This window comes from Peromyscus leucopus, chromosome 23, assembly GCF_004664715.2.
Source record: "Peromyscus leucopus breed LL Stock chromosome 23, UCI_PerLeu_2.1, whole genome shotgun sequence".
Taxonomy (NCBI): Eukaryota; Metazoa; Chordata; class Mammalia; order Rodentia; family Cricetidae; genus Peromyscus; species Peromyscus leucopus.
In genome coordinates, this window is record NC_051082.1 from 28,387,779 (window position 1) to 28,412,005 (window position 24,227).

Genomic DNA, 24,227 nt, shown 5'->3' on the forward strand with positions numbered 1-24,227 from the left:
TTAGCTCTTTGTTTCTCTGACAAAATACCCGAGGCAGTCAACCAGAAGAGGAAAAGTTTATTCGAACGCAGGTTTCAGCCCGGTCTCCCACTGCTTTGCGTGGGTCTCTGACAGGCGGAAGTCATGCCCGGAAGCAGATGGGAGGACAAGGTTGCTCACCTCAAGGCCTCTGAAAGCAAAGAGGAAGAGGAAGGGGTGAGGACACTGTAAGGCCTTCCAGTCCTACAGGGATGGATTCCTCCAACCAGACCCCACCTCCGGAAGGTCCCACCACCTTCCAGGCTCGCCATCAGATGGGTGCCATGCAACACAGGAGGCTTTGAGGGCATTCCCGACCCAAACCAGAGCTACCAGGACAGCCAAGTTCACCGTGGTGTTACATTTTCTGTAGATGTGTTTGTTGTGTGTGCTCACATGTGTGTGCGGTTGCACATGCCTGTGGGGAGGACGCCGGCAATCCCACCATGTTGCCTTGAGACTAGGTCTCCCACCACATTTGGAGAGACTGTCGGTCAGCAAGCCCTGTGAACCCCCTGTCCCTGGTTCCCACCGCCTGGGGTTACAGGCATGTGATCAGCCAAGATCATCAGCTTTTTAAAACTTTTTATTTATTTTTTTATTTTATGTGCATTGGTGTTTTGCCTGTGTGTATGTCTGCGTGAGGGTGTCAGATCTTGGAGTCACAGACAGTTCTGAGTCACCATGTGGTTGCTGAGAATTGAACTCAGGACCTCTGGAAGGGCAGCCAGTGCTCTTAACCTCTGAGCCATCTCCCCAGGCCCCACGATCAGCTTCTTACAGGATGATGGGTTCGAACTCAGGTCCCCGCGATTGCAGAGCAAGCACTCTTGCCCACGGAACCATCTCTCTGGCTTTTAGTTCGTCTTTTTCTTTTTCTACAATCGTCTTTTGCAACAATACATGGTTGCAGGTAGCCCAGGCTAGCCTCATACTATGTAGCCCAAATAAACTCATCCTCATCCCCCTGCCTCCACCTCCCAAGGGCTAAGATTGCAGGTGTGCTCCTCTGTGCTGGTTTACAGCCTGCTTCATCTTGATTCTATTTTGGGCACAGAGAATAACTCCTTCCCAATAGCTCTGTGAAGATTCTTGTTCAATTTTCAGAATGTGACCAAGGGTCATTGCCATGGCTACAGAGATGAGTGAAATTGCGCAGCGAAACAGACCTGCTGTGTTAACTCTATCCTCACACTCCCAGGGAGGAGATCTCCAGGCCAGGCAGTTTCACGGAGGGTTCTGCTCATATCTGAGGAAATATTAAGGGCCAAACACAGTGGTACAAAGCCATGATTCCGGGTCTCTAAGGCAGGAAGACTGAGGGTTCGAGGCCAGCCCAAACAGTGGATGAGGGTCTTGTTTTTTTGGGGGGGTTGTTTTGTTGTTGTTTTGTTTCTTTTTACACAGGTTCTTACTCTGTAGGCCAGACTTACCTGAAACTCACAGACATCTACCTGCCTCTGTCTCCCAAGTATGAATTCTCAAAATGAATATTAAAAAATGGCTGGGGAATCAGTCTATGGGTTAGTGTGTTTACTAGCATGTGCAAAGTCCTGGGTTCCATTCACAGTACTGAAAAAAAGAGAGAGAGAGAGAGAGAGAAAGAGAGAGAGAGAGAGATAAAGAATTTGGGGCTGGGATAGCAACAGAAAAAGAGCCAGGGCTAGCGCTCAGTTGGTAGAGTTCCTGCCGAGTACGCAGGAAGCCTGGTACTACACAAACCAGGCTTTGTGGCCCTGCGGATAACCCTAGGACTCGGGATGTAGAGACTAGAAGGGGAAGAGTCGAGAGGCCAACCCCTACCTCTGTGATGGACTGTCACCCGAAATCCTGAGCCAAATAAGCTCATCTCCCCTAAGTGGCCTTTTGTTGGAGGTTTGGTGGTTTGGTTGGTTTTTTATTATTTATTTATTGGTTTGTTTGTTCGTTTGTTTATTTTTTTGGTTTCAAGACAGGGTTTCTCTGTGCAGTTTTGGTGCCTGTCCTGGAGCTCACTCTGTAGACCAGGCTGGCCTCGAACTCACAGAGATCCACCTAGCTCAGCCTCCCAAATGCTGGTATTAAAGGCATGTGCCACCATGATAGTCTTGTCAGGGTATTTTATCACAGCACCAGAAATGATACCAGATCAACAGTAACCCAAGTGGTTGGTACCACACCCAGCATGTGTGAAGGCCCTGGGCCCAATCCCAAGAAGAGAAGGAAGAAAAAGTAGGGAGGACAGAGAGCAGTGAGGGGAAGCTGGGCGGGGGGAGAAGAGGGGGAAATAGATAACAGACTTGATGAGGTATTTACCCCAAGTGGACACATAACATTAATATGATTGACCATTAGGAAGATGCCAATTAAAGTCACAATAAGGTAACTCAGAAGCCTCTATTAGAATGAGTAAGACAGCCATTAATCCAGCACTTGGAAAGCAGAGGCAGACAGATCTCTGTGAGTTCAAGGACAACCTGATCTACAGAGCAAGTTCCAGGACAGCCAGGGCTACACAGAGAAACTCTGTCTCAAAAAACCAAAAATAAACCAAAACAAAACAAAAAAAAATGACTAAGGCAACGATATTGATAACATAAGTCCTGGCAAGAATGCAGAGAAACAGCAGTTCTCATGTGTTTTTAGTGGAAATAAAATAGCCCAGGGCTGGGTGCGACTCAACAGAAGAGTATCTGCCTAGAATCCCCCAGTGAGGGGCTGGGGTTTGACTCAGTGGTAGAGCACCTGCCTAGAATCCCCCAGTGAGGGGCTGGGGTGTGGCTCAGTGGTAGAGCACCTGCCTAGAATCCCCAGTGAGGGGCTGGGGTGTGGCTCAGTGGTAGAGCCCCTGCCTAGAATCCCCCAGTGAGGGGCTGGGGTGTGACTCAGTGGTAGAGCCCCTGCCTAGAATCCCCCAGTGAGGGGCTGGGGTGTGACTCAGTGGTAGAGCACCTGCCTAGAATCCCCCAGTGAGGGGCTGGGGTGTGGCTCAGTGGGAGAGCACCTGTCTGATTGGTAAACTCCAGGCCAGGGAGTCTCAAAAGAGGTGGGTGCTGTTCCTAAGGTGGTGTTCTCTGGTTTTTACACACACACACACACACACACACACACACACACACACGTTTTCAATGTTTTATAAAAATTTTCAATTTTTAAAAAATGAACTTTGGGGCTTAGAGAGATGGCTCAGTGGTTAAGAGCACATTCCGCTCTTGCCGAGGACCTGAGTTCAGTTCCCAGCAACCGCACTAAGCAACTCACAACTGTTTGTAAGTCCAGCTCCAGGGTGAAACAACACCCTCTCCTGGTCTCTGTGAGCACCTGCATTCATGGGCACACGCAGACACATACTCTTTGCTTAAGTAGCTGGAGGTAGGACACTGCGGTGGGAGAGGCTGGGGTCTCAGGTGAAGGAAGATGACCAGCACTCTGGAAACTGAAGCAAAAGGACTAGGAATTCCAGGCCAGCCTCGGCTGTGCAGCAAGAGCCCCCATCAAGAAAAAAGAGAGCCTGGAGATGGCCTGGCAGGTAATGGTGCCAGCCACCAAGCCTGATGACCTGAGTTTGATCCCTGGCACCCACTTGGTGGGAGGCGAGAAAAGACTCCTACAAATTGTTCCCTGACCTCCATACTCAGCGATGGCACGTGCTCGCGGTCTCTCCCCAACCACCCACACACAATAAAACAAAGAATAAAGGGTAGAGGGAGGGAGGGAGGGGGAGGGGGAGGTGAAAAGAAAGCCCTAAATATAGTCTATTATCAGGAACCACAATTAGGACTTGATTCTATGACTTTGGGGATAGAGGTTGGGGCACCATTCTGCCCGTAACACATATAAAGCTCGGGGTTTTGTTCCGTATTGAACAAAAACCTTCTAAATATATAGTGGGGGAGGAAAAAGAAGCCTCATCTAATGAGCAATTTCTTTGCAATTCTGCGCTCCCTTCATCCCATCTTCAGCTGCTTAAATCAATAAAAGTCTCCGCAGTTTAAAAATACTTGGACAACTTTGACACCGAAGAACACTGCGTGCCTGAGCGAGTTCTCAGACTCGCTGGGCTTGATGGGATCTGCTTCTCCAGAGGAAGCGGCCTCCACTTAGCTTAGTCATAGCTGGCCTTCTAGAACATCCTTCCTTAGCACCTGTACAGTCTCCAGCGGTTGGGGGTGGCTGGGGCATTTGGGGTAACCTCTTATGATGATGAGCTCCCCGAGTTTTCTTAGGGAAAAAAAAGCACCAAAAAAAACCAAACTGAAAACAACAAAAATAGAAAGAGTTGAGGTTGCTTTGCAGAGACTTTTGTTTTTCTAAGATTTATTTTATTGTTGGGGAGGGAGCAGGGTGCATACGCGTGCAATACCTGAATGGGCCAGAAGAGGGAGGCAAAATTCCTAGAGCTGCAGCCACACCTGTAACTGGTTGTGTGTGTACACAGGGTGTAGAGACACACGCGTGCAGGCAGGGCACTCATACACGCCAAATATTTAAAAGGAAGAAGGAGGAGAAGGAAGAGAGGGAGGGAGGAAGAAAGGAATAAATAGGATCAGGGATAGCGCTCAGTGGGTGAAGGAGCTTGCCACCAAGCCTGACAGTTTAAGTTCAGTCCCCCAGATCCCACATAGTAGAAAGAGAAAGAACTGACTCCTGTTGGCTCCTCTGACCTTCACACACACCCTGAGGCATGCATGTGCTTACAAACACAAATGCACACAAGAATTGGGCAAAAAAAAAATTATTGCCCTGAAGTGTGAATCCAAGCACAGATGCTGAAACATCCCCCACCCGATGTAGAATTGCCACCCAGGGAGTGACCAAGTGTCCAGGGCTCAGATCGTGACCACGAGAACTAGCAGCCACAAGTCTCTTAGGAGACCCCCTCTGCCTTCTTTCACTGAATATCTCCTGAAGCAAAGAGGCTTATCAAGCTTGAGTTCGGAAGGCCAGGGGTCCAAGGCCAGGCTGGGCCTCTGATGAAGGCCTCCTGATACACGGGGGAGATGGCATTTCAAGGGAGAGCGCGGGCCATTGGGTATAAGAGGAAGAAGACATTAGAGACGGGCCATGCTCGCTTTTTTTTTTTTTTACTTTCTTTTTATTTACTCAATGTGTCTTTCACATCATGTATCTTGATCCCATCCATTTCCCATCCCTTCACACCTGCCCTCTGACCCCCAAATAAAACAAAATTTAAGAGAAAGGGGAAAAAAAGGAACAAATTAAAAATCTCGTCATGGAAGCTGCAGTGTGACACAGTGAGTCACGCAGGAACCCTGTGTCCGTGGATCTGTACTTGTGAGTGTTCACTGCAGAGCCACTGGTCTGGTCCGAGGTCTGATTTCTGCTACACTCTAGATGCTGGGCCCTCACTGGGACTCCTCTAGGATATCCTGATGTTGCCCTGTGTCGTGGAGATCCTGCAGCTTTGGGTCTGCGGGTCAGGCCCCTTCACGTGCTCCAGCAGATCACAGATGAGGTAGATGTTGGGGCGGGCCAAGTCATAACCCTGGTTCTGGGCCTGGGCAGCTGCAGGATTGTTCCGCCCTCCAGTTCTCCCCTGTCCTCACCACCAGGGGGAGCTCTTCAGCATTTGCCCCTGGCTAATTCACCCTTGCAGCAATGAGCAAGGGGCGGGGCCAGTTCTCCTGCTGTCACAGCCTCAGGGCCAGCTCTGCCATGTCGCCCAGACGAGGTGCAGGGGCCACTCTCCCGAGTGCTGCAGCTGGTGAGGGGTAGGGACAGCTCTCCCGCTCTTATGACCCCAGGGCCAGCTCCTCTACCTGTCTCAGTCATTCATGGGCAGGGGTGGGGGAGAGGGCATCTCTCCTCTGCCCACGCCGCCACATGTCAGATGAGGACAGCTCTTCCTTGCTCAGAACATCAGGGCCGGGTCACGCACGCCTCCGACAACAGGGCCAGCTGTGCTGTGCTGCCCAGGTGAGGAACAAGGACAGCTTTCCTGAGTGCTGCAGTTGGTGTGTGGGGGGGTCATCTCAGTCATCTGTTGCAGGCTGTAAGAAGTGGGGGGTTAGGGGAAGCATCTCTCTCCCACACCTACACCACCACATGACAGACGAGCAGTGGGGGCAGCTCTCTCACGCTTACAACTCCGGGGCGGCTCACCCACACCTGCCAACAGGGTGGGCTCTACTGTGTCACCCCAGGTGAGGTGCAGGGCATGCTCTCCCGAGTGTTGCAGCTGGTGGGGGGCAGGGACAGCTCTCATGCTCTTGTGGCTACAGGGCCAGCTCTCCCACCTGCCTCAGGCATTGATGGGGGAGGGGCAGCCCCCCCCACACCAATGCAGACTCACTTTTTAAACAGTGTAGTTTATATTATGTGTATGTGATGGCTATTCTTGGTTGTCAGTTTGGCTGTATCTGGAATGAACTACAACCCAGAAACGGACAGCACACCTGTGAGAGATTTTTCTGCTTGGTTTGAAGTGGATGAATCTACTTCTAGTTGCAACCTCTGATCTGGAACTTGAAGTGGGAAGACACACCTTCAATCCGGGCCACAAGTACTGCTGGCAGCCTATATGAGGACATGGAAGAAGGATGATCTTGCTCTCGCCTACTCGCCCTTGCTTGGCCAGCACATCCATTACTTCACTGGCACTGGAGCCTACTTCTTCTGGTTTCCAGCAGATACAGAAGACTAGCCTCGTGGGACTGAGCAGCTACTAGATTCTTGGACTTTCCATTCACAGCTAGCCATTGTTGGATTAGCTGGACTGCAGCCTGCTCTTGGATTTTCTTTTACTGTAGCCCCACATTGGACACCAAAATATGGTTGTTTGTTTTTGCTCTTTTAGGGGTCCTGCCACCCAGCTCCCAAATAAAGCACATGGAGGGAGGCTTATGCTTATTTATAAGTGCCCGGCCTTAGCTTGGCTTGTTTTTTGCCAGCTTTCCTTAACTTATCCTGTCTACCTTTTGCCTCTGGGCTTTTCCTGTTCTCTTACTTCTGTAAACCTTACTCTTACTCCGTGGCTTGCTGTGTAGCTGGGTGGCTGGCCCCTGGGGTCCTCCTCCTTCTCTAGCTACTTTTCTCCTCCCAGATTTCTCTTTCTATTTATTCTCTCTGCCTGCCAGCCCCGCCTATTTTTCTCTCCTACCTTGCTATTAGCTGTTCAGTTCTTTATTAGACCATCAGGTGTTTTAGACAGGCACACAGTTTAGAAAAGTAACAAAGCTTCACAGAGTTAAACAAATGCAACATAAACAAAAGTAACATACCTTAAAATAAAATTCTACAACAGCAACCTGGAAGTCACCCTCATCTGGCCTCTCTGGGTATCTGCATTCATGTACATATAACAGACACACAGACACACAGACACACACACAGAGAGAGAGAGAGAGAGAGAGAGAGAGAGAGACATACACACAGACACACACACTATTTTTTTTTAAAGGCCAGGTGTGGTGGCACATGACTTTGATCACAGTACTTGCAGAGGCAGGTGATCTCTGTGAATTTGAGGCCAGGTCAGCCTCGTCTACACAGTGAGATTCAAACTAGCCAGGGCAAGAAACAAACAAACAAAAAAAAAGGAAAAGAAAATAGGGTTTTCCATTTCAGTTAACCTAATCAGGATAACCCCTCACAGACATGCTCAGGCCCATCTCCCAGGTGATTCTGTGGTACTGACAGTTAACCACTCATCACACTGGACAAGCAGCAAAGAACAAGGGCTGTGTATATTTTTCAAAGGCCCATCCTTAGTGACCTACTTCCTCCAGCTATGCCTTGTTTCCCAAAGTGTCCAGAACCTTCCAAAAAAACACCACCAACCAGGAACCAAGCATTTTAGCCAAGTTCAGATCCTGCTGCCCTCCATGTGGGACTCCCAGCTGGTTCGGCACAAGGTGAAACAAACCAACAAAAAACATGCAGGTGCAGGGTCTGAGGGAGCCTCAAATAGTGCACGCTCGAAAAGACTGTGTGTGTGTGTGTGTGTGTGTGTGTGTGTGTGTGTGTGTGTGTGTTTACCGTGGAAGTAGAGCAAAAGTAGAGAGCTGAAGCTAAAGAAAGAAATCTGTTCTGGGGGGAGGAGGAGGGGGGCAGGAAGGGGGAGAACAAGGGAATCTGTGGCTGTTATGTAGAACTGAATGGTATTGTAAAATAAAATAAAAGGAAATAAAAGAAATCTGCTAAAAACAAAAAAGAAAAAGCAATGCCTCACTAGAGCTGGAGGGACGGCCAGCAGTGAGGAACACTGACTGCTTTCCGCAGGACCCGAGTTCGGTTCCTGTAGGTTTTTTGTTTGTTTGTTTGTTTGTTTTTTTAATTCACTGAGACTTCTTTTTACTTGTGAATGCCCGGCCTTAGCTTGGCTTGTTTCTGGCCAGGTTTTCTAACTTAAATTATCTCATTTCTCTTTAACTATCTTTTGCCTCTGGGCATTTTATCTTTCTTCTTTCCTTCTTCCTCCATGGCTGGTTGTGTGGCTGGTGACTGGCCCCTGGTGCCCTCCTCCCTCTCTCTCTCTTCTTCTCTTCCTTCTCCTTCAGCCTAGATTTCTCCTTGTGTTCATTCTCTCTGCCTGCCAGCCCCACCTATTTCTCCCGCCTAGCTATTGGCCATTCAGCTCTTTATTAGACCATCAGGTGTTTTTAGACAGGCAAAGTACACAGCTTCACAGAATTAAACAAACGCAACATAAAAGAATGCAACACGGGCTGTAGAGATGGCTCAGTGGTTAAGAGCACAGGCTGCTCTTCCAGAGGTCCTGAGTTCAATTCCCAGCAACCACATGGTGGCTCACAAACACCTGGACATACATGCAGACAGAACATGCATGTAGACATACATGCATGTAGAACATTGTATGCATAATAAATAAATAAATGTTTTTTTAAAAAATCTGATAAATGGAGAGACCCTCTTTCCAGAATCAGGTCGCGCCCCGCCCTCCTCGCGGCGCCCCGCCCCCTGGTGGAGCAGCGTGCGCGCTCACTGGCCCGGGCGGCCCTCTCTCTCCGCCCTTGGCCCCGCCTCCTTGCGGAGGGCAGCTACTGCGCAGACGCAATGACTCCCTCTTCCCAAAGGAGCAGCTCCCGGTCCTCCAGGTCACCGAGCCGGCTTCCTAGAACAGCCCCTGCGGGGGCGCCAACCCGGAAGTTCGGACTTCCAGAGGGGCCCCGAGCGTGCTTCCGGTAACGCCCGCCTAACTCCTGCCCTGAGGCTGTCCTCAGGTGGCTGTCATTTCACGAAAAGAAGAACCGGCAGAGTGGCTGTCGCATGGAGGGGTTGCAGGGCCGCGTGGTAAGGACCCCAGAGTGCCTGCAGAGAGCAGCCCGGGCCGAGCCCTGGTGCGGTGCAGGATGGAGGACTCTGATAGATCGCTACGGATAAAACCCAAGGAGGCTGTCCTGGGATCATCCTCGGGTGCAGGGTCCGTGGATGCCCAGAGGTGAGACCGCGCGGGTAAGTGGGGTCGATCCTGAGGGTTGGGACGTTCAAACACTGTCATGAGTAGTATTTTATTATTATTATTATTATTTAATTTTTTTGAGACAAGGTCTTGCCATGTAGCCCAGCCTCAAGAATCCCCCTGCCTCAGCCTCCCAAGTGCTAGCTAGGGTCATAGGCATGCACCACCACCACTCTTGACTGTAGATGGCGTTTTAATAAGGACATTTTCCCCATAACGTGACCATGAAATGCAGGGGTGCCAGGCTGGGTTGGACTGTGTGGACCGGCTGGAAGCAGGAACGGCCTAGTTATATAATGTGTATATGTTAGCTCTCCGGGCTCTTCCACTACGGTGTAACTTCCATGAGAACCAGGGTTCTGTTCTCCCACCTAGCACTGAGAAGAATGCCTGGCATGTAGTTAGTAGCCGCTTAAGAAATAGCGTCTGAGTGGATTTGTTCTCGATAATACACCTTAAATTACCGCACAGCCAGAGCCACTGAGAAGTGGAGGCAAAGTAACCGGAGGCTGGAAGAGCATCAGAAGCGGAGTCCTGGTCAGGAGGGTTTCCTGGGCACTCCTGAGCAAACCCCTGCCAACGGGCTCCGATGGGCTCCAGGGAGGGGCCCAGAGCCCAGAATCCCGACCTTTAGTCTCACCGATCTTCATTGCCCCTGCCCTTTCTGCCCACGCCCATGCCAGGGTCGGAAAATGTTTTGGTTTTCTTTGAATATCCCCATCTACAGGTCCGAAGCCAATATGCTCGTGTTGTTTAAGGCCTCTGTAGCATCGTTTAATAAAACCGGTCCCTGTGGTTTCCCTCGGAGGTGATACAAGATGGATATCTTTGAGCCTGACTTTTCCGCTGCTTCTCCTTTCGTTGAACGTTTTCCCAGAGCGTATTCCCTAGCCACATTATATTGTGTTACTGTATGTTAACTTTCTAGAAAGTTAATAATGAAGATGGGCATGCCTATAATCCCAACTTGGAAAGTGGAGGCAGTACAAACAGGACTTCAAAGCTAACCTGGCCTATTGGGACCCTGCCTCCCGTGTGTGCTTGTGTGTGTGTGTGTGTGTGTGTGTGTGTGTGTGTGTACATACATATACATGGGAGGCAGGTGAAATGTCTCTGTCCATAAAGGCACTTCCTGTCAAGCTGATGACCTGAGTTTAGATCCTCAGCACCCACATAAAATCCAGATGTGAATGGGCACATCTGTGGGGAGAGCAGGAGAGATGGGTGGATCCAGGCAAACTAGCCAGTCTAGTGGGTCCCCCTGGGTTCAGTGAGGGAGACCGGTCTAGTAAGGTAAGGTTGGGGGCAAAAAGTGGAAGAGATTGGATGTCAGCTTCTGCTTCCACATGCCGCGCGCGCACGCACGCACGCACGCATGCACGCATGCACAAATAATAATTTTTCAAATGAGGGGATGGAGAGTTGGCTCATAGGTTAAGGGCACTTGTTGCTCTTGCAGAAGGCCCAAGCTCAATTCCCAGCACCCAACATAGTGATCCACATAGAGTCCATCCAGAACTCTAGTTCAAGGGATCCAACACTGTTCTGACCTCCAAGGGCATCAGGCCTGTATGCAGTACACATACATACATGCAGGCAAAACACCCATACACACAAAATGAAAAATAATTGTTTTTAAAGTGAGTAATGGCAAGAATTTGTTTCCTCAGTAATTATGACTTGAGTGCCTACTAGGTTCAGTGCTGAACTGGGTTCCGTAAGAGCAGACAGACGTAGATCCTGCCCTTTTGTACCTCCCAGGCCAAGGCAGGAGACCAGGATTCATCCCATCATCAACCCAAGTGACTGATTACACACTGAAAAATAGCACAGAGCAAACAGAGCCCCTGGCAGTGAGGATGAAATCAGATTTACGGTTTCAGGAGAACTGGGGTTGAAGGTGCTGGTGGTGGTTCACCCGTTCGGGGTTTCGAATTAACCTGCACTGTGCCTTCCTACTTCCTCTGCGGATTAAGGTGGAGCCCCTCATTTGTAGCTGTAACCAACAGTCTTATTAAATAAGAAACACAACCAATGTAAAAGAGAAAGCCGAGAGGTCAGAGCTCAGAGCTAAAATCTCACCCTTCCGCCTGCGGTGTCCCAGCTTCCCGAAAGAGAGCTATATCCTGTCTGTCCGTCTTTTTATAGTATTTTGTTCTGCCTTCTCATTGGTTGTAAACCCAAACACGTGACTGCCTCGTCACTGTATGTACAGCCCTCCAGGTCTTAAAGGCATATGTCTCCAATGCTGGCTGTATCCCTGAACACACAGAGATCTTATGGGATTAAAGGCGTGTGCCACCACCGCCACACTCTGTCTATGGCTCTAATAGCTCTGACCCCCGGGCAACTTTATTTATTAACATACAATCAAAATCACATTTCAGTTCAATTAGATTACCACCACACTCATTAGCGGCAGTGAGCAAGTCATTACAAACACAGGAACTGGCCAGACGGCTGAGTGGTGTGCGTGTTAGTTCTTTGCCACCTTGACGCAAGCCAGGGTCATCTGGGAAAATGGCTCCGTCAGATTGGCATGTAGCAAGTCTGTGGGCATCTTCTTGGACTTTGATGTGGGAGCGCCCAGCCCTCTGTGGAAGGAGCCACCCCTGGGCTGGTGGTCCCGGGTTCTGTAAGGAAGCAGGCTGAGCGAGCCATGGGGAGCAAGCCAGTGGGCAGCTCCCCTCCCTGGCCTCTGCATCAGCTCCTGCCTGCAGGTTCCTGCCCTGCTTTCCCCCAGTAATGGGCAGTGTTTGGGGTGGGTAAGTCAAGGAAACCCGTCCTCCGTAAATTGCTTTGGTCATGGTCAGCAACCTAACTGGGGCAGGCGGGTCAAGGTGCTCGCCACCCAGCCTGGCAGCTTGAGTTGGATCCCCGAGACCACATGGTGGAAGGAGAGAGCTGGGTCCTGCAGGTTTTCCTCTGACCTCCACATGGACATCATCACGGACACTGCGCGCGCACACACACACACACACACACACACACACACACACATACACACACACATACACACTTGCCGGACATGGTGGCATAATCCTTTAATCCTAGGGAGGCAAAGGCGGGTGGATCTCTGTGAATTCGAGACCAACCTGGGCTACGTAGCAAGTTCTAGGGCAGCCAGGGCTACATAGTGAGACCCTGTCTGAAAAAGGAAAAGAAAAAAAAATAGAGACTGAGGCCTACATTTAGTTGTAGAGGAGTAATTAAACTGTACGTGAGGAGCTGTGCACTCTCTCTCCTGTCTGGCCGTAAGCACAGCCCGTTCTGTCTCTCCTCATCTGAAGTGGCGGTGGGAACCTGGTGTGGAATTGAAGGCAGCTTCGGTTCAAAGCAAGTAGAAAAGGGTTCTGCTGGGAGTGGGGGGGGGGGGGCGTGTAGCTCAGTCCTTAGAGTGCCAACTTAGCAAGTGTGAAATCCCAAGTTCACTGCCCAGCACCACATAGACCAAGTGTTGGTACCGCACCTGTAATGCCGGTACTCGAGAGGTGGCGGCAGGAAGATCAGGCCTTCAGGGTTATCCTCGGCTACTTAGTGAGTCTGAGGCCAGCCTGAGCTAGAGACTGGGAAGGGAGAGAAAAAGGGAGGGGGAGAATGGAGGAAGAGGACGAAGACCTCCTTTAAGGCTCAGTCCTCTGACTGAGGTTAAAACTCCCAGGTCTGGGGCTGGAGAGATGCCCAGTAGGTAAAGAACTCGCTGAACAGGCCTGATGCCTAGTTTGAGCTCCCTCCAGCACGGAAAGGTAGAAGGAGAGAACCCGCTTCACACGCACGTCCTCTGATCTCCATAATTGAGTTACGGCCCTTGTCATGTGCACTACACACACATGAGAACAGTAACTTTCGAGAACCTGTTCCCTTATGGCTCAAGGGGCCTAGCCCAAGGAGGAGTTGAATGGGTGTTCACTGGTCTGCCAAGGCAAAGACTTGTTTGTCAGCCTGGTCTCCTCAACAATTTCACCAACTCCCTGCTGGTCAGACTTCTTCAAGTCCTTGTTTTTGTTCAGTGCCAGGGCTAGAGCCAAGGCAGCTGCAAATGCTAGGCAGGGGCTCTACCACTGAGCCACACCCGTCCTTCACTGGGGGATTCTAGGCCGGTGTTCTACCACTGAGCCACACCCCAGTCCTTCACTGGGGGATTCTAGGCCGGTGCTCTACCACTGAGCCACACCCCAGCCCCTCACTGGGGGATTCTAGGCAGGGGCTCTACCACTGAGCCACACCCCAGCCCCTCACTGGGGGATTCTAGGCAGGGGCTCTACCACTGAGTCAACCCCAGCCCCTCACTGGGGGATTCTAGGCAGGGGCTCTACCACTGAGCCACACCCCAGCCCCTCACTGGGGGATTCTAGGCAGATGCTCTATGACCAAGTTACGGTCCTCCGGCTTTTTATTTGTTTTTGAGATAAGATCTTTCTATCTAGCTCTAGCTGGCCTGGAACTCACTGCATTCACCAGGCTGGCCTCAAGCTCATAGAGATCCTCCTGCCTCTGCCTCTCCAGTGTTGGAATTAAACACATGCCCCACCATACCTGACTTTAGTTGTTTTTGTTTGTTACTTTTGTAGTTATTTTATTTAGGGCAGGAGAAATGGCTCTATTGTTGGGGGATTTTTCTCTTTTTGGGGGGACTTGCCACCCAGCTAAATTACACACTGAGGCTTATGAATGCCCGGCCTTGGCTTGGCTTAGTTTCTAGCCAGCTTTCCTTAACTTATCCTGTCTACCTTTTGCGTCAGGGTTTTTCCCGTTCTCTTACTTCTGTATCTTACTCCTGCTCCGTGGCTTGCTGTGTGTGTAGCTGGGTGGCTGGCCCCTGGAGCCCTTTCCCTCCCAGATTTCTCCCTCTATTTATTCTCTCTGCCGGCCAGCCCCACCTATCCTCACCCCTGCATTGCTATTGGCCTTTCAGCTCTTTATTAGACCATCAGGTGTTTTAGACAGGCACAGTATCACAGCTTCTCAGAGTTAAACAAATGCAACATCAACAACAGTAACACACCTTACAATAACATTCTACTACATGGCTCCACAGTCAAGATCACTTGCTGCTCTTACAGAGGACCCAGGTTCAGTTCACATCACACACGTGGTAGCTCACAACCATCCATAACTCCAGTTTTGAGGGATCTGACCCACTTTCTGACTTTTGAAGGCACTTGATACACACGGTACATATATACATACAAACAGTACATTCATACATATAAAATAAGTTAATTAGATTATTTTATCTTTAGTGTGTGTGTGTGTATGTGTGAGTGTGTGCTGTGCACATGAGTGCAGGTGTCCTTGGAGACCAGAAGGGTTTGTCACATCCCCTGGAATCATTGTGGTTGCTGGGAACCAAATTTGGGTCTTCTGCAAGAGAATAAAGTCCTCTTAACTACTGAACCACACACACACACACACACACACACACACACACACACACACTCCTTTTATTCTTTATTTTGAGACGTGTTCTCACTAAAGTTCTCTTGGCCTTGAAGTCACTGGTTAAGCCCGGTGGGCCTTGAACCTGTGATCCTCTTACCTGCTCCTGCTATAGTAGGACTGGGGATCACACCCACCAGGCCCAGTCTGCCCTTGCCTTTGTCTGCCTGGACTGCCCCGTTTGTCTTGGTTGCTCATTCTTCGTGTCGTTGTCCCAGGGTTCTGCGCCCTCTTCGAGCATCACCGAGTTCCTACAGCAGCCTCCTTTTCCTTGGGTCCTGTCCTGTAACTTTTCATCATGCTTTCAACTCCCTTGGTTACTGTGTGGGTTTGGTTTTTGTTTGTGGTGGTTTTCTTTTCCTTTCCTGCCCCCCACATTTGTCCATTTTTTGTGGAGGACTCGCCATGTTATAGTCTGAGTGTGGAGGCGAGAGGACCACTTGGTGAAAGTTGGTTCTTTCCACCACATGGGTCCCAGGGAGCAAACTCAGGTCATCAGCCTTGGCAGCAAGCAGCTTTTCTGACTGAGCCATCTTTGGGTGCTAGTGGTTAAGCCCCAGGCTCACGCTTACTGGGCGACACCTGCACACTCAGCTACAGCCCCAGCCCCCATTTAAACGAGAAAACGATTTCTCTCCTCTCAAAACATCTCACACCAACTTGGGTTCTGACTCCTCTAGATCCCAAGAGATTCTCCACCTTGTGGACCTATTTTGGGGTCTGTCTTAAAGTTCAGTGCTGACATCTGATCCCCCAAGTTAAAGAGCGCAGTTCTTCAGGATACTGCCTGCTTCAGACACCCTCCAAGCCCCAGGTTACCACCTGCACTTCTGAGTGGCTCGTTTTCAGATTTCTAGCTTCTGGGTGGATGAAGAGCTGTAACAGCCAAGGGACCCAGGGAGGCACCTGCCTTCTCTGGTTTCTTAGGAAAGGTACAAGTCGGGAGTGGCCAGTTGGAAGAGGTGCATGGGCTGTGGGTGGAGATAGAGGGTAACTCAGCATGGCCTTCATGATAATTCCACGTGATTAGCAGCCCAGGAGCTCTGGACTGCACTTGAGAGCCTTTTATAGAGGCTTCACTCCCCTAATGAAAGAGGTGTGGGTGAGACACAAAGTCCCAAGCTTTTCATCTGAACTGTGTTCTCTGAGCGGCCTCTGTCCTGAAACTATCCAGGACCCACCAAAATCCACCCCATGAGAATGAAAATTGTTCTCACCCCTAAGATCTGAGGAATTCAGGATTAAGATGTTCCCATGACTCCCATCTGGGTTCTTGTCTGGGTGTGGTAGCACACACCTTTAATCCCAGCACCTAGGAGATTTCTAAGAGTTTATGGTTATTCTGGGCTATGTAGGCCATTCCAGACCAGCCAGAGCTACATAGTAAAAAACCTGCCTCAAAACACCAAAAACCAGGGATCTTACTAACCTTGTGTGTGTGTGTGTGTGTGTGTGTGTGTGTGTGTGTGTGTGTGTGTAAAACTTTGTCACAATGTTTTGGGTTTTGTTTGTTTTTCATTTCAAAAAAGATGTGTTTTTAATTATGTGTGTATGTGTGGAGGCGCCCCAGCGGCCAGGGGACCTGGAGTTACAGGAGGTCGTCAACCCGACCTGAGAATGGTAACTGAACTCAGATCTGCTGGAAGAAGAGCAGGCTGTTTTCTTTTTTCCTTTATTTATTTTGGTGTTTTGAGGCAGGATCTCTCTACATGGCCTTGGCTGTCCTGGAACTCACTCTGTAGCCCAGGCTGGCCTCAAACTCACAGAGATCCGCCTGCCTCTGCTTCCTGAGTGCTGGGATTAAAGGCCTGCAATTATCACACCTGGCCAGACTGTTTTCTTTACTAAGCCATCTCTAGCTCATTTTTTCATTTTTTTTAAAGACAGGATCTGGGGGGCTGGCGAGGTGGCTCAGTGGTTAAGGGCACTGACTGCTCTTCCAGAGGACCCGTATTCAGTTCCCAGCACCCACATGGCAGCTCACAACTGTCTGTAACTCCAGTTCTAGGAGATCTGATCCTCACACCAATGCACATAAAATAAAATAAAATAAAATAAATGTTTTAAAAAATATTTTAAAGACAGAGTCTTGACCTGAACCCACAGAAATAAGGGTGCTAAGGGGCAAGACTAGAGATGAGAAATAAAGAAGACAGATAGCTGGGCCCGGGAGGTCTTGCATAAGGTGATGACTTCTGCTAAGCAAGTGTATTAAGAAATGGAGCGTCTTCTACGGTATTTGTAAGGGGAGAATGGGCCAAAGTAGCAGAGAGCTAAATCAGACAATATGGGCAAAAAGAACACAGACTAACTCAGACATGTACGTCTGCTTAAGGACTGAGAGCCACAGCCCAAAGAGAAGAATAGGATTCCCATACACCCAGTTTTCACTCCTTCGAGGCACAGGCCCCAGCCACAGACCTCACAAATTGGACAATGACACAGAACTGAAATCCCCTTTGTCCTTTTATCCAGGCCTCTGAGAAAGCCTTGAATTGTCAGGCTCCCGAGAGAGCCTCATGTGCCCAGACTGGATTTGAACTTGCTGTGTAACCAAGGATGACCTTAAACTTACTGATCCTCCTGCCTCCACCTCCCAAGTGCCAGGGTTATAGGCATGCACCACCATTCCCAACCCTGCTTTTATTTATTTTATGCCTCCCCCGCCCCAGTGTAAGATGCATGAGGACAGGAGTTTTATTTTTATCAGTGCCAATCCTTATACTTCAACAGTGAGCAGCACGTAGGAAATAGTCAATCATGAATGGGTGAATCAGCCAATAAGCAAGGGCCAGGGTAACAGGGACTACATGTAGACACAGAGGACCTGTGATCACCGGGGGTTTCAGAATCATAGGTCAGGGGACTGCGTGTGCTGACTAGACTGTCAACTTGACACACAAACTAGAGTTACTAAAGGAGTGACCCTCAGTTGAGAAAATGCCTCCGTAAGCTCCAGCTGAAAGGCATTTTCTTTATTAGTGATTGATGGGGGGGAGGGCCCATTGTGACTGATTCCATTCCTGGTCTGGTGGTCTTGGGTTGTATAAGAAAGCAGGCTGGCTGAGCGGCGGTGGCACACGCCTTTAATCCCAGCACTCATGAGGCAGAGCCAGGTGGATCTCTGTGAGTTCGAGGCCAGCCTGGTCTACAGAGTGAGTTCCAGGACAGGCACCAAAGCTACACAGAGAAACCCTGTCTCAAAAACAAAACAAAAACAAAAAGCAGACTGAGCAGGCCAGGGGAAGCAAACCAGTAAGCAGCACCCCTCCATGGCTTCTGCATCAGCTCTTGCCTCCCAAGTTCCCAACCTATTTGAGTTCTTGTCTTGACTGCCTTCGATGATGAACTGTGATATGTAAGTGTAAGCCGAATAAACCCTTTCCTCCCCACATTGTTTTGGTCATGGTGTTTCATCACAGGTTACAATAGTAACCCTGACTAAGGCAGTGAAAGAAACAGACCAAAGCCAGGTGACTGGCGCCTAGGGAGTGATATCCAAGGTTGTCTTTGGGTCTCCACGGGAGCATGGACACAGGAAAGGGAGGGAGGGAAAAAAAACTGTGCCACCAAAAACAGGGTTTTGGTAATAACTTTCTTCATATTTTACTCAGCAAAAAATGCATCAGGATGCGGAGTATGGTGCACACAACTTTGATCCCAGCACTGGAGGCAGAGGCAGAGGCAGGCAGATCTGAGTTCAAGGCCAGCCAGGGCAACATAGTAAGACACTGTCTCAAAAAAAACATACCAACAAAAAAGTGTGTTGAGTCCTTGAGCCTTAAATTCTATTGTGTGCCTAAAGGTCAAGATGAAATGTGCAAAGACATCACCCTTATTGCTCCTAATACTAAACTGCCAGAAGTTAGCATTTGCCCCATGCTCCTCCTCAGACTAAACGCCTTGGGTCATTACCTATGACCCTATCTATAATCCTCAGGTACACCAAGAAGATGGTTTGGCTAATTGTATTTTAAAGATCTGATCCTGCAAGGGTAACTTCTCTTTTTGGTTTTTCAAGACAGGGTTTCTCTGTGTAGCTTTTCGCCTTTCCTGGAACTCACTTGGTAGCCCAGGCTGGCCTCGAACTCACAGAGATCCGCCTGCCTCTGCCTCCCAAGTGCTGGGACTAAAGGCGTGCGCCACCACTGCCCGGCTAATTCTCTCTCTTTTTTTTAAGTTTTATTTTTAATTATGTGTATGCCTCTGTGTCTGCGTGAGGACATATGCACGGGAGTGCAGCTGCCAGGGAGGTCAGAAGAGGGCCCTGGATCCCCCTGGAGCTGGAATCTCAGTTGGGAGCCACCCAGTGTGGGTACTGGCACGGAACTTGGCTCCTCTGCAAGAGCAGTACGGGCCTTTAACCCCCGAACTGTCTCCCTTGCCCCGTCAGCCTTTCTTCATATTCTCATTAGAGTGTCCACTGTGATCATGCCGGGAATGATCTTGCAGTGTGTAAGCCGAGGCCCGTAAGGATTTTGTTGCAAACAATGACGATAAAAGCCTACAGGGTTCTACACATCCGGCACAGTGAGGGTTGTCAGACTGGTCCCTAGGATAATGTGATCCTAGGGAGCGGGTAGGGTCTAGCTACGCCCCAGGGGAAGTCCACAAAACGACAGGGGACCCCAGCATAGGCGCCACCTCCGGCCCCAGACACAGGAGGAAGGGGCGGGGCCTCCACAAGCCGGTGCCGGAAGTGCCTCTCCGCCCCTGCCACTGGACCATGGAGACCGTGGCCCAGTAGAGACCTTAGTGCGAGACTTGCAGGGGCGGTGGACATGGAGGCTGTGCTGAACGAGCTGGTGTCTGTGGAGGATCTGAAGGTGAGGCCCGGGCCAGAGGAAGGAGGAGGGCAGAATCGGAAAGGACAGTTCCGGAGGAGAGCTGACCAAGGCCGAATACTGCCGGCTTAGGCTTGCTGGGGAAGCCGAACTACGGCTCCCAGCAGCCTCTGCGGTGTCCTGCTCTTGCGGGAACCTGCGCTTTATCCCTTGGCCTGATGGGAGTTGTAGTTTCCAGGGTTTCGGCACCTCAAACCTGAGGCCTGGAGTCTTGCGGGGGCGCTTAAGTGTGATGCAGAGTTGGGAATTTGGGGTTCTCGTGCGAGGGATGAGGTAGCATAGTCACCGGCGTAAGCTTTTGCTAGTGTTGAGTCCGGCATGGTTCGCTGCATGTTAACCCGCATCCTTGTAGCAGTATTTTCTTTCCTTTTCTAGAATTAAGGTAAGGCAGATCCAGGCTCAAAAGAGTAGGTGGGACGGGACCAGCAGCCTTAAGCGAAGTCCGCGAAGAAGGTCATTTATCTGCTGGGACAGTATGTTTACTGTTCAGCTACTTGGGGTCAGCTGGTCTGGGAGCAGTGCCCGCAGCTGCCACCAGGTGGCATCTCCTCTTGGTACCACTAGGGGCTGGGTGCAGCGGCCTCGTGAGGGGAGGGCACAGAGCCTGGGTGCCAAGGCCACGGTGGACGGGAAAGTGTGGTCTCACGGGCACTCAGACACCAAGTTCAGCTGGAGGACACCCTTTGTTCCTAACTGATTCTTCTTTTCTCTGACGACAGAATTTTGAAAGGAAATTTCAGTCTGAGCAGGCAGCTGGCTCTGTTTCCAAAAGCACGCAGTTTGAGTATGCCTGGTGCCTGGTGCGAAGCAAGTACAATGACGACATCCGAAAAGGCATCTTGCTCCTGGAGGGTAAGGCGCTGGGTCCCCTTGACCTCCCCCGCCCAGGACCCTTTTCAGCCCTCCTCACCTCATAACTAACCCAGTAGCCACCAGTAAATTCACAGCAGCAAAGGACTTGGTTGATTCTCTATATCCCCAATTTCAACATCCGAACATTCATTCAAGTGGGAAAAAAATACATGTTCTCAGGCTGGGGAGATGACTCAGAGTGCTTCCTGTGCAGGTGTGAGGACCTGAGTTCAAATCCTTAGCACCCGTCGGAAAAGCTGAGTGTGGCCACAAACACCTGTATATAGAGAATAGGAATGAAGTGCTGCTGGGGGGAGGGGGGGATTGCTTCTGCCATCTTTGCCCCGGGTTCAGTGGGAGACCCTTTCTCCAGGGAGTGGGCAGAGAGTGCCTCTGGCCAGGCCTCTGCGTGCATCCGCACACAAGTTTCCATATGTACCACACCCACAGTGTCCACAAAACATTTCTTGTTCAGTTATTAATTGCTGTTAATATAGCATTTACATTGTATTGGGTAACAGTAATTTAGAAAGTTTTAGAGATGTGAAATATCTGAGGGGCTAGTGGTATTGGGGACATGTGATCCCAGGACTCGGAAGGTGGAGGCATGGGGACATAGTTCAGTAGTAGAGCATTGACTGCAGAGATGAAGGCAGGAAGTTCAAGACCAGAGTCAGCTACATACTGATCAAATTCGAGGTCAGCCTGGGCTACCTGAGTTCCCTGTCTCAAAAAAGCGTCCTTGGCGAATACAACTAGTTATCTATGCGAATACTATTTAATTTTATATCAGGGCCTTTACATCTGTGGATTGGAATCTGAGGGGCATCTTTGAGAATCTCAGAGGTCATCAAGGGACAGTGTTGTACTGACAGAACATGCCTATGTCGTTTAGTTGTTTTTGAGTTTGACTCAGGGTCTCTGTATAGCTCAGGGAGCCCCGACTTCCGACTTCTGCTTCAGCCATCTTAGTGCTAGGAGTCGAGGTGTGCCGGGAGCTCCGGGGTCCCTGTAAAAGCGAACACTGTCCCTGGACTCTGATCGGTGCCGATTTTTCAGGTTTCTGGTGTAGTGGGACACGACAGTAGACGTGGTCTCGGGGCATGTGAGTCTCACTGGGGGCGCAGTACAGACACCGCGAAGGTCCCAACGCAGGACACCTTCTTAGCGGCACGGTGTGGCTGCACACACCAGTAACGCCAGCACTCAGGCTCAGGCACCGATCGGGAGTTTGAAACCAGCTTGGGCTACATAGTGAGTCCCTGTCTTTTTTTTTTAGACCGGGTTTCTCTGTGTAGTTTTGGTGCCTGTCCTGGATCTCCCTCTGTAGACCAGGCTGGCCTTGAACTCACAGAGATCCACTGACTCTGCCTCCCAAGTGCTGGGATTAAAGGCGTGCATATGCTGCTGCTGCTGCCGCTGCCACCACCACCACCACCACTGCCCGGCTATTTTTTAATTTTTTTTTATTTTATGTGCATTGATGTGAGGTGTCAGATCCCCTGGAAATGGAATTGTGGACAGTTGTGAGCTCCCGTGTGGGTGCTGGGAATTGAACCCTGATCCTCTGGAAGAACAGCTGGTGCTCTTAACCACTGAGCCATCTCAGCTATGAGTCCCCATCTTAACTCCTATCACACATAGACACATACAGAAAAAATGAAAAAATTTCAGGTGAGGGTCACTCAGGAAAGTTGAGTTAAAGGAGAAGCGGGTGTGTTGTGGTGGTGCAGGTCTTTAATCCCAGCACTTGGGAGGCAGAGGCAGGTGGATCTCTGGGTTCAAGGCTAGGCTGGTCTATAGAGGGAGTTCCAGGACATCCAGGGATCCACAGAGAAAGCCCGTCTCAGGGAAAGGGGAAAAAAGCCCAGTCAGCAGGGTACCTGTCTACTATGTATGAAACGCTGGTTCCCTTCGACTCCTACACGGCATAAACCAGGCGTGGTCTGTACCACTCAGGAGGTGGTAGCAGGAGGATTAGAAAGAAGTTCTGGTCGTCCTTGGCTAGATGACATAAAGGAGGGGCTGCGAATGTGAGGCAGGGGGTGACCTTGCAGTGACACCCATAGCTAGCCCATAGGGATGCATCCATCAGTGTGGACTGGAATCCCCGCATCCGCCGCGGGTATCTGGCGGGCTCACGCTGCTCAGGACTGTAACTAGAAAGCTAAGAGTGGTAGAAAATGGTAATGGAGGTCTAGGACAGTGGCTTCCCCTGATCGTGGAGTGAGTCAGCATGGCAGGACCTGTGGGACACAGTGTTAAAAGAGAATCCAGGGGCTGGAGAGATGGCTCAGCAGTTAAGAGCACAGGCTGCTCTTCCAGAGGATTTGGGATCAATTCCCAGCACCCACGTGGCAGCTCACAACTGCCTATAACTCGGGGTCCAGAGGATCCCAGCACCCTCACACAGACATAACATGCAGGCAACACACCAGTGCACATAAAATAAATATAAACTTAAAAAGAGAGCATCCATCTTCTCCTCCCCCTCCCCCGTGCAGAGCTGTTGCCCAAGGGGAGCAAAGAGGAGCAGCGGGATTATGTCTTCTACCTGGCAGTGGGCAACTACCGTCTCAAGGTGAGGTGCAGAGCTCTTCTGCCCTGCACATTCCCCCAGACAGCCCTGGCCCGCAGGAACCGCAGAGGGCAGGGGCTGGGGCGGTGTGAGTGCATGGTGTAGAGTAATTCCGGGACAGACTCTAAGGGAAGATGAGGGAGTATCAGGGTGTGGGGACCGTGGTGACGTCAGGATTGGGGTGCAGCCCCGTGCCTGTAGCTGTTATCTCCACTAGCTTATCACCCCCCACAGCTGGGCTGTTTGTGGACTCTACTCTGTGGGGTGGGGCTGTAGCAGGAATGGAGGAGGAGGAGGAGGAAAGGATGAGCCTGAGCCGGGGCCAGAGAAGGACACCCCTGGGTGGGAGCTAGCAAGGGGAGCGTCCTGAAGGGTGTACGGTGTGAGGTGTCCCCCCTGACTACAGGAATACGAGAAGGCTTTGAAGTATGTGCGAGGGCTGCTGCAGACTGAGCCCCAGAACAACCAGGCCAAGGAGCTGGAGCGCCTCATTGACAAGGCCATGAAGAAAGGTGACAGGCCTCTCGTCCCTCATGCCCGGGGCCCTTGGGAACACCCCTACATAGTCCTTGACCACACCTACCTCCCGAGGGTCTCTGTAGCCTTGGAGTCCCAGCCCCCAGACTCTGGGTACAGGTGCCCCTCTTCTGTGGAGGGGAGTGTGGTCAGGGGCCCCGGGGCAGGACTGATCTGCTCACGGCCCCCTCTTTCCTTTCCAGATGGACTAGTAGGCATGGCCATTGTTGGTGGCATGGCCCTGGGTGTGGCAGGACTGGCTGGACTCATTGGACTAGCTGTCTCCAAGTCCAAATCCTGAAGACAGCCTCACCCGCTCTCTGCCCTGGCGCACCTGGGAGCCTGGGGACACTGGAAGAGGGTCCTGTCCATCCTTCCTCACCATGGCCTTGCCTTGTCTTCCCCAACCCTCGTCATCCACTCCACAGTCTCCTCCTGACCTTCAGCCTCCCATCCCGACACCTGTTGTTAGCCCTAAGTCATGCTTTGTGATGAGTGTAAATAAAATTGGGCTGTGGCTTGGGAACCTCTGTGTCTGAGCGACTGCTGAGGGAGGGGC

At 50.7% G+C, this 24,227-nt stretch overlaps 1 protein-coding gene across 2 annotated transcripts; it reads left to right on the top strand.

Annotated features, from left to right (window-relative positions):
• Window positions 1-9,186: 9,186 nt before the first annotated feature.
• On the top strand, window positions 9,187-24,194 carry Fis1 (fission, mitochondrial 1). Of its 2 annotated transcripts, none has more exons than XM_028894423.2 (5): window positions 9,187-9,432; window positions 20,442-20,574; window positions 23,079-23,155; window positions 23,559-23,664; window positions 23,872-24,194. In XM_028894423.2, exons 1-5 carry the CDS (start codon window positions 9,409-9,411, stop codon window positions 23,967-23,969), a joined length of 438 nt encoding a protein of 145 aa, XP_028750256.1. In that variant the 5' UTR covers window positions 9,187-9,408; the 3' UTR covers window positions 23,970-24,194. The 2 variants fall into 2 exon arrangements, with proteins under 2 accessions (XP_028750256.1, XP_028750255.1); XM_028894422.2 differs by lacking the exon at window positions 9,187-9,432 and adding an exon at window positions 19,552-19,704.
• The last annotated feature ends 33 nt before the right edge of the window (window positions 24,195-24,227 follow it).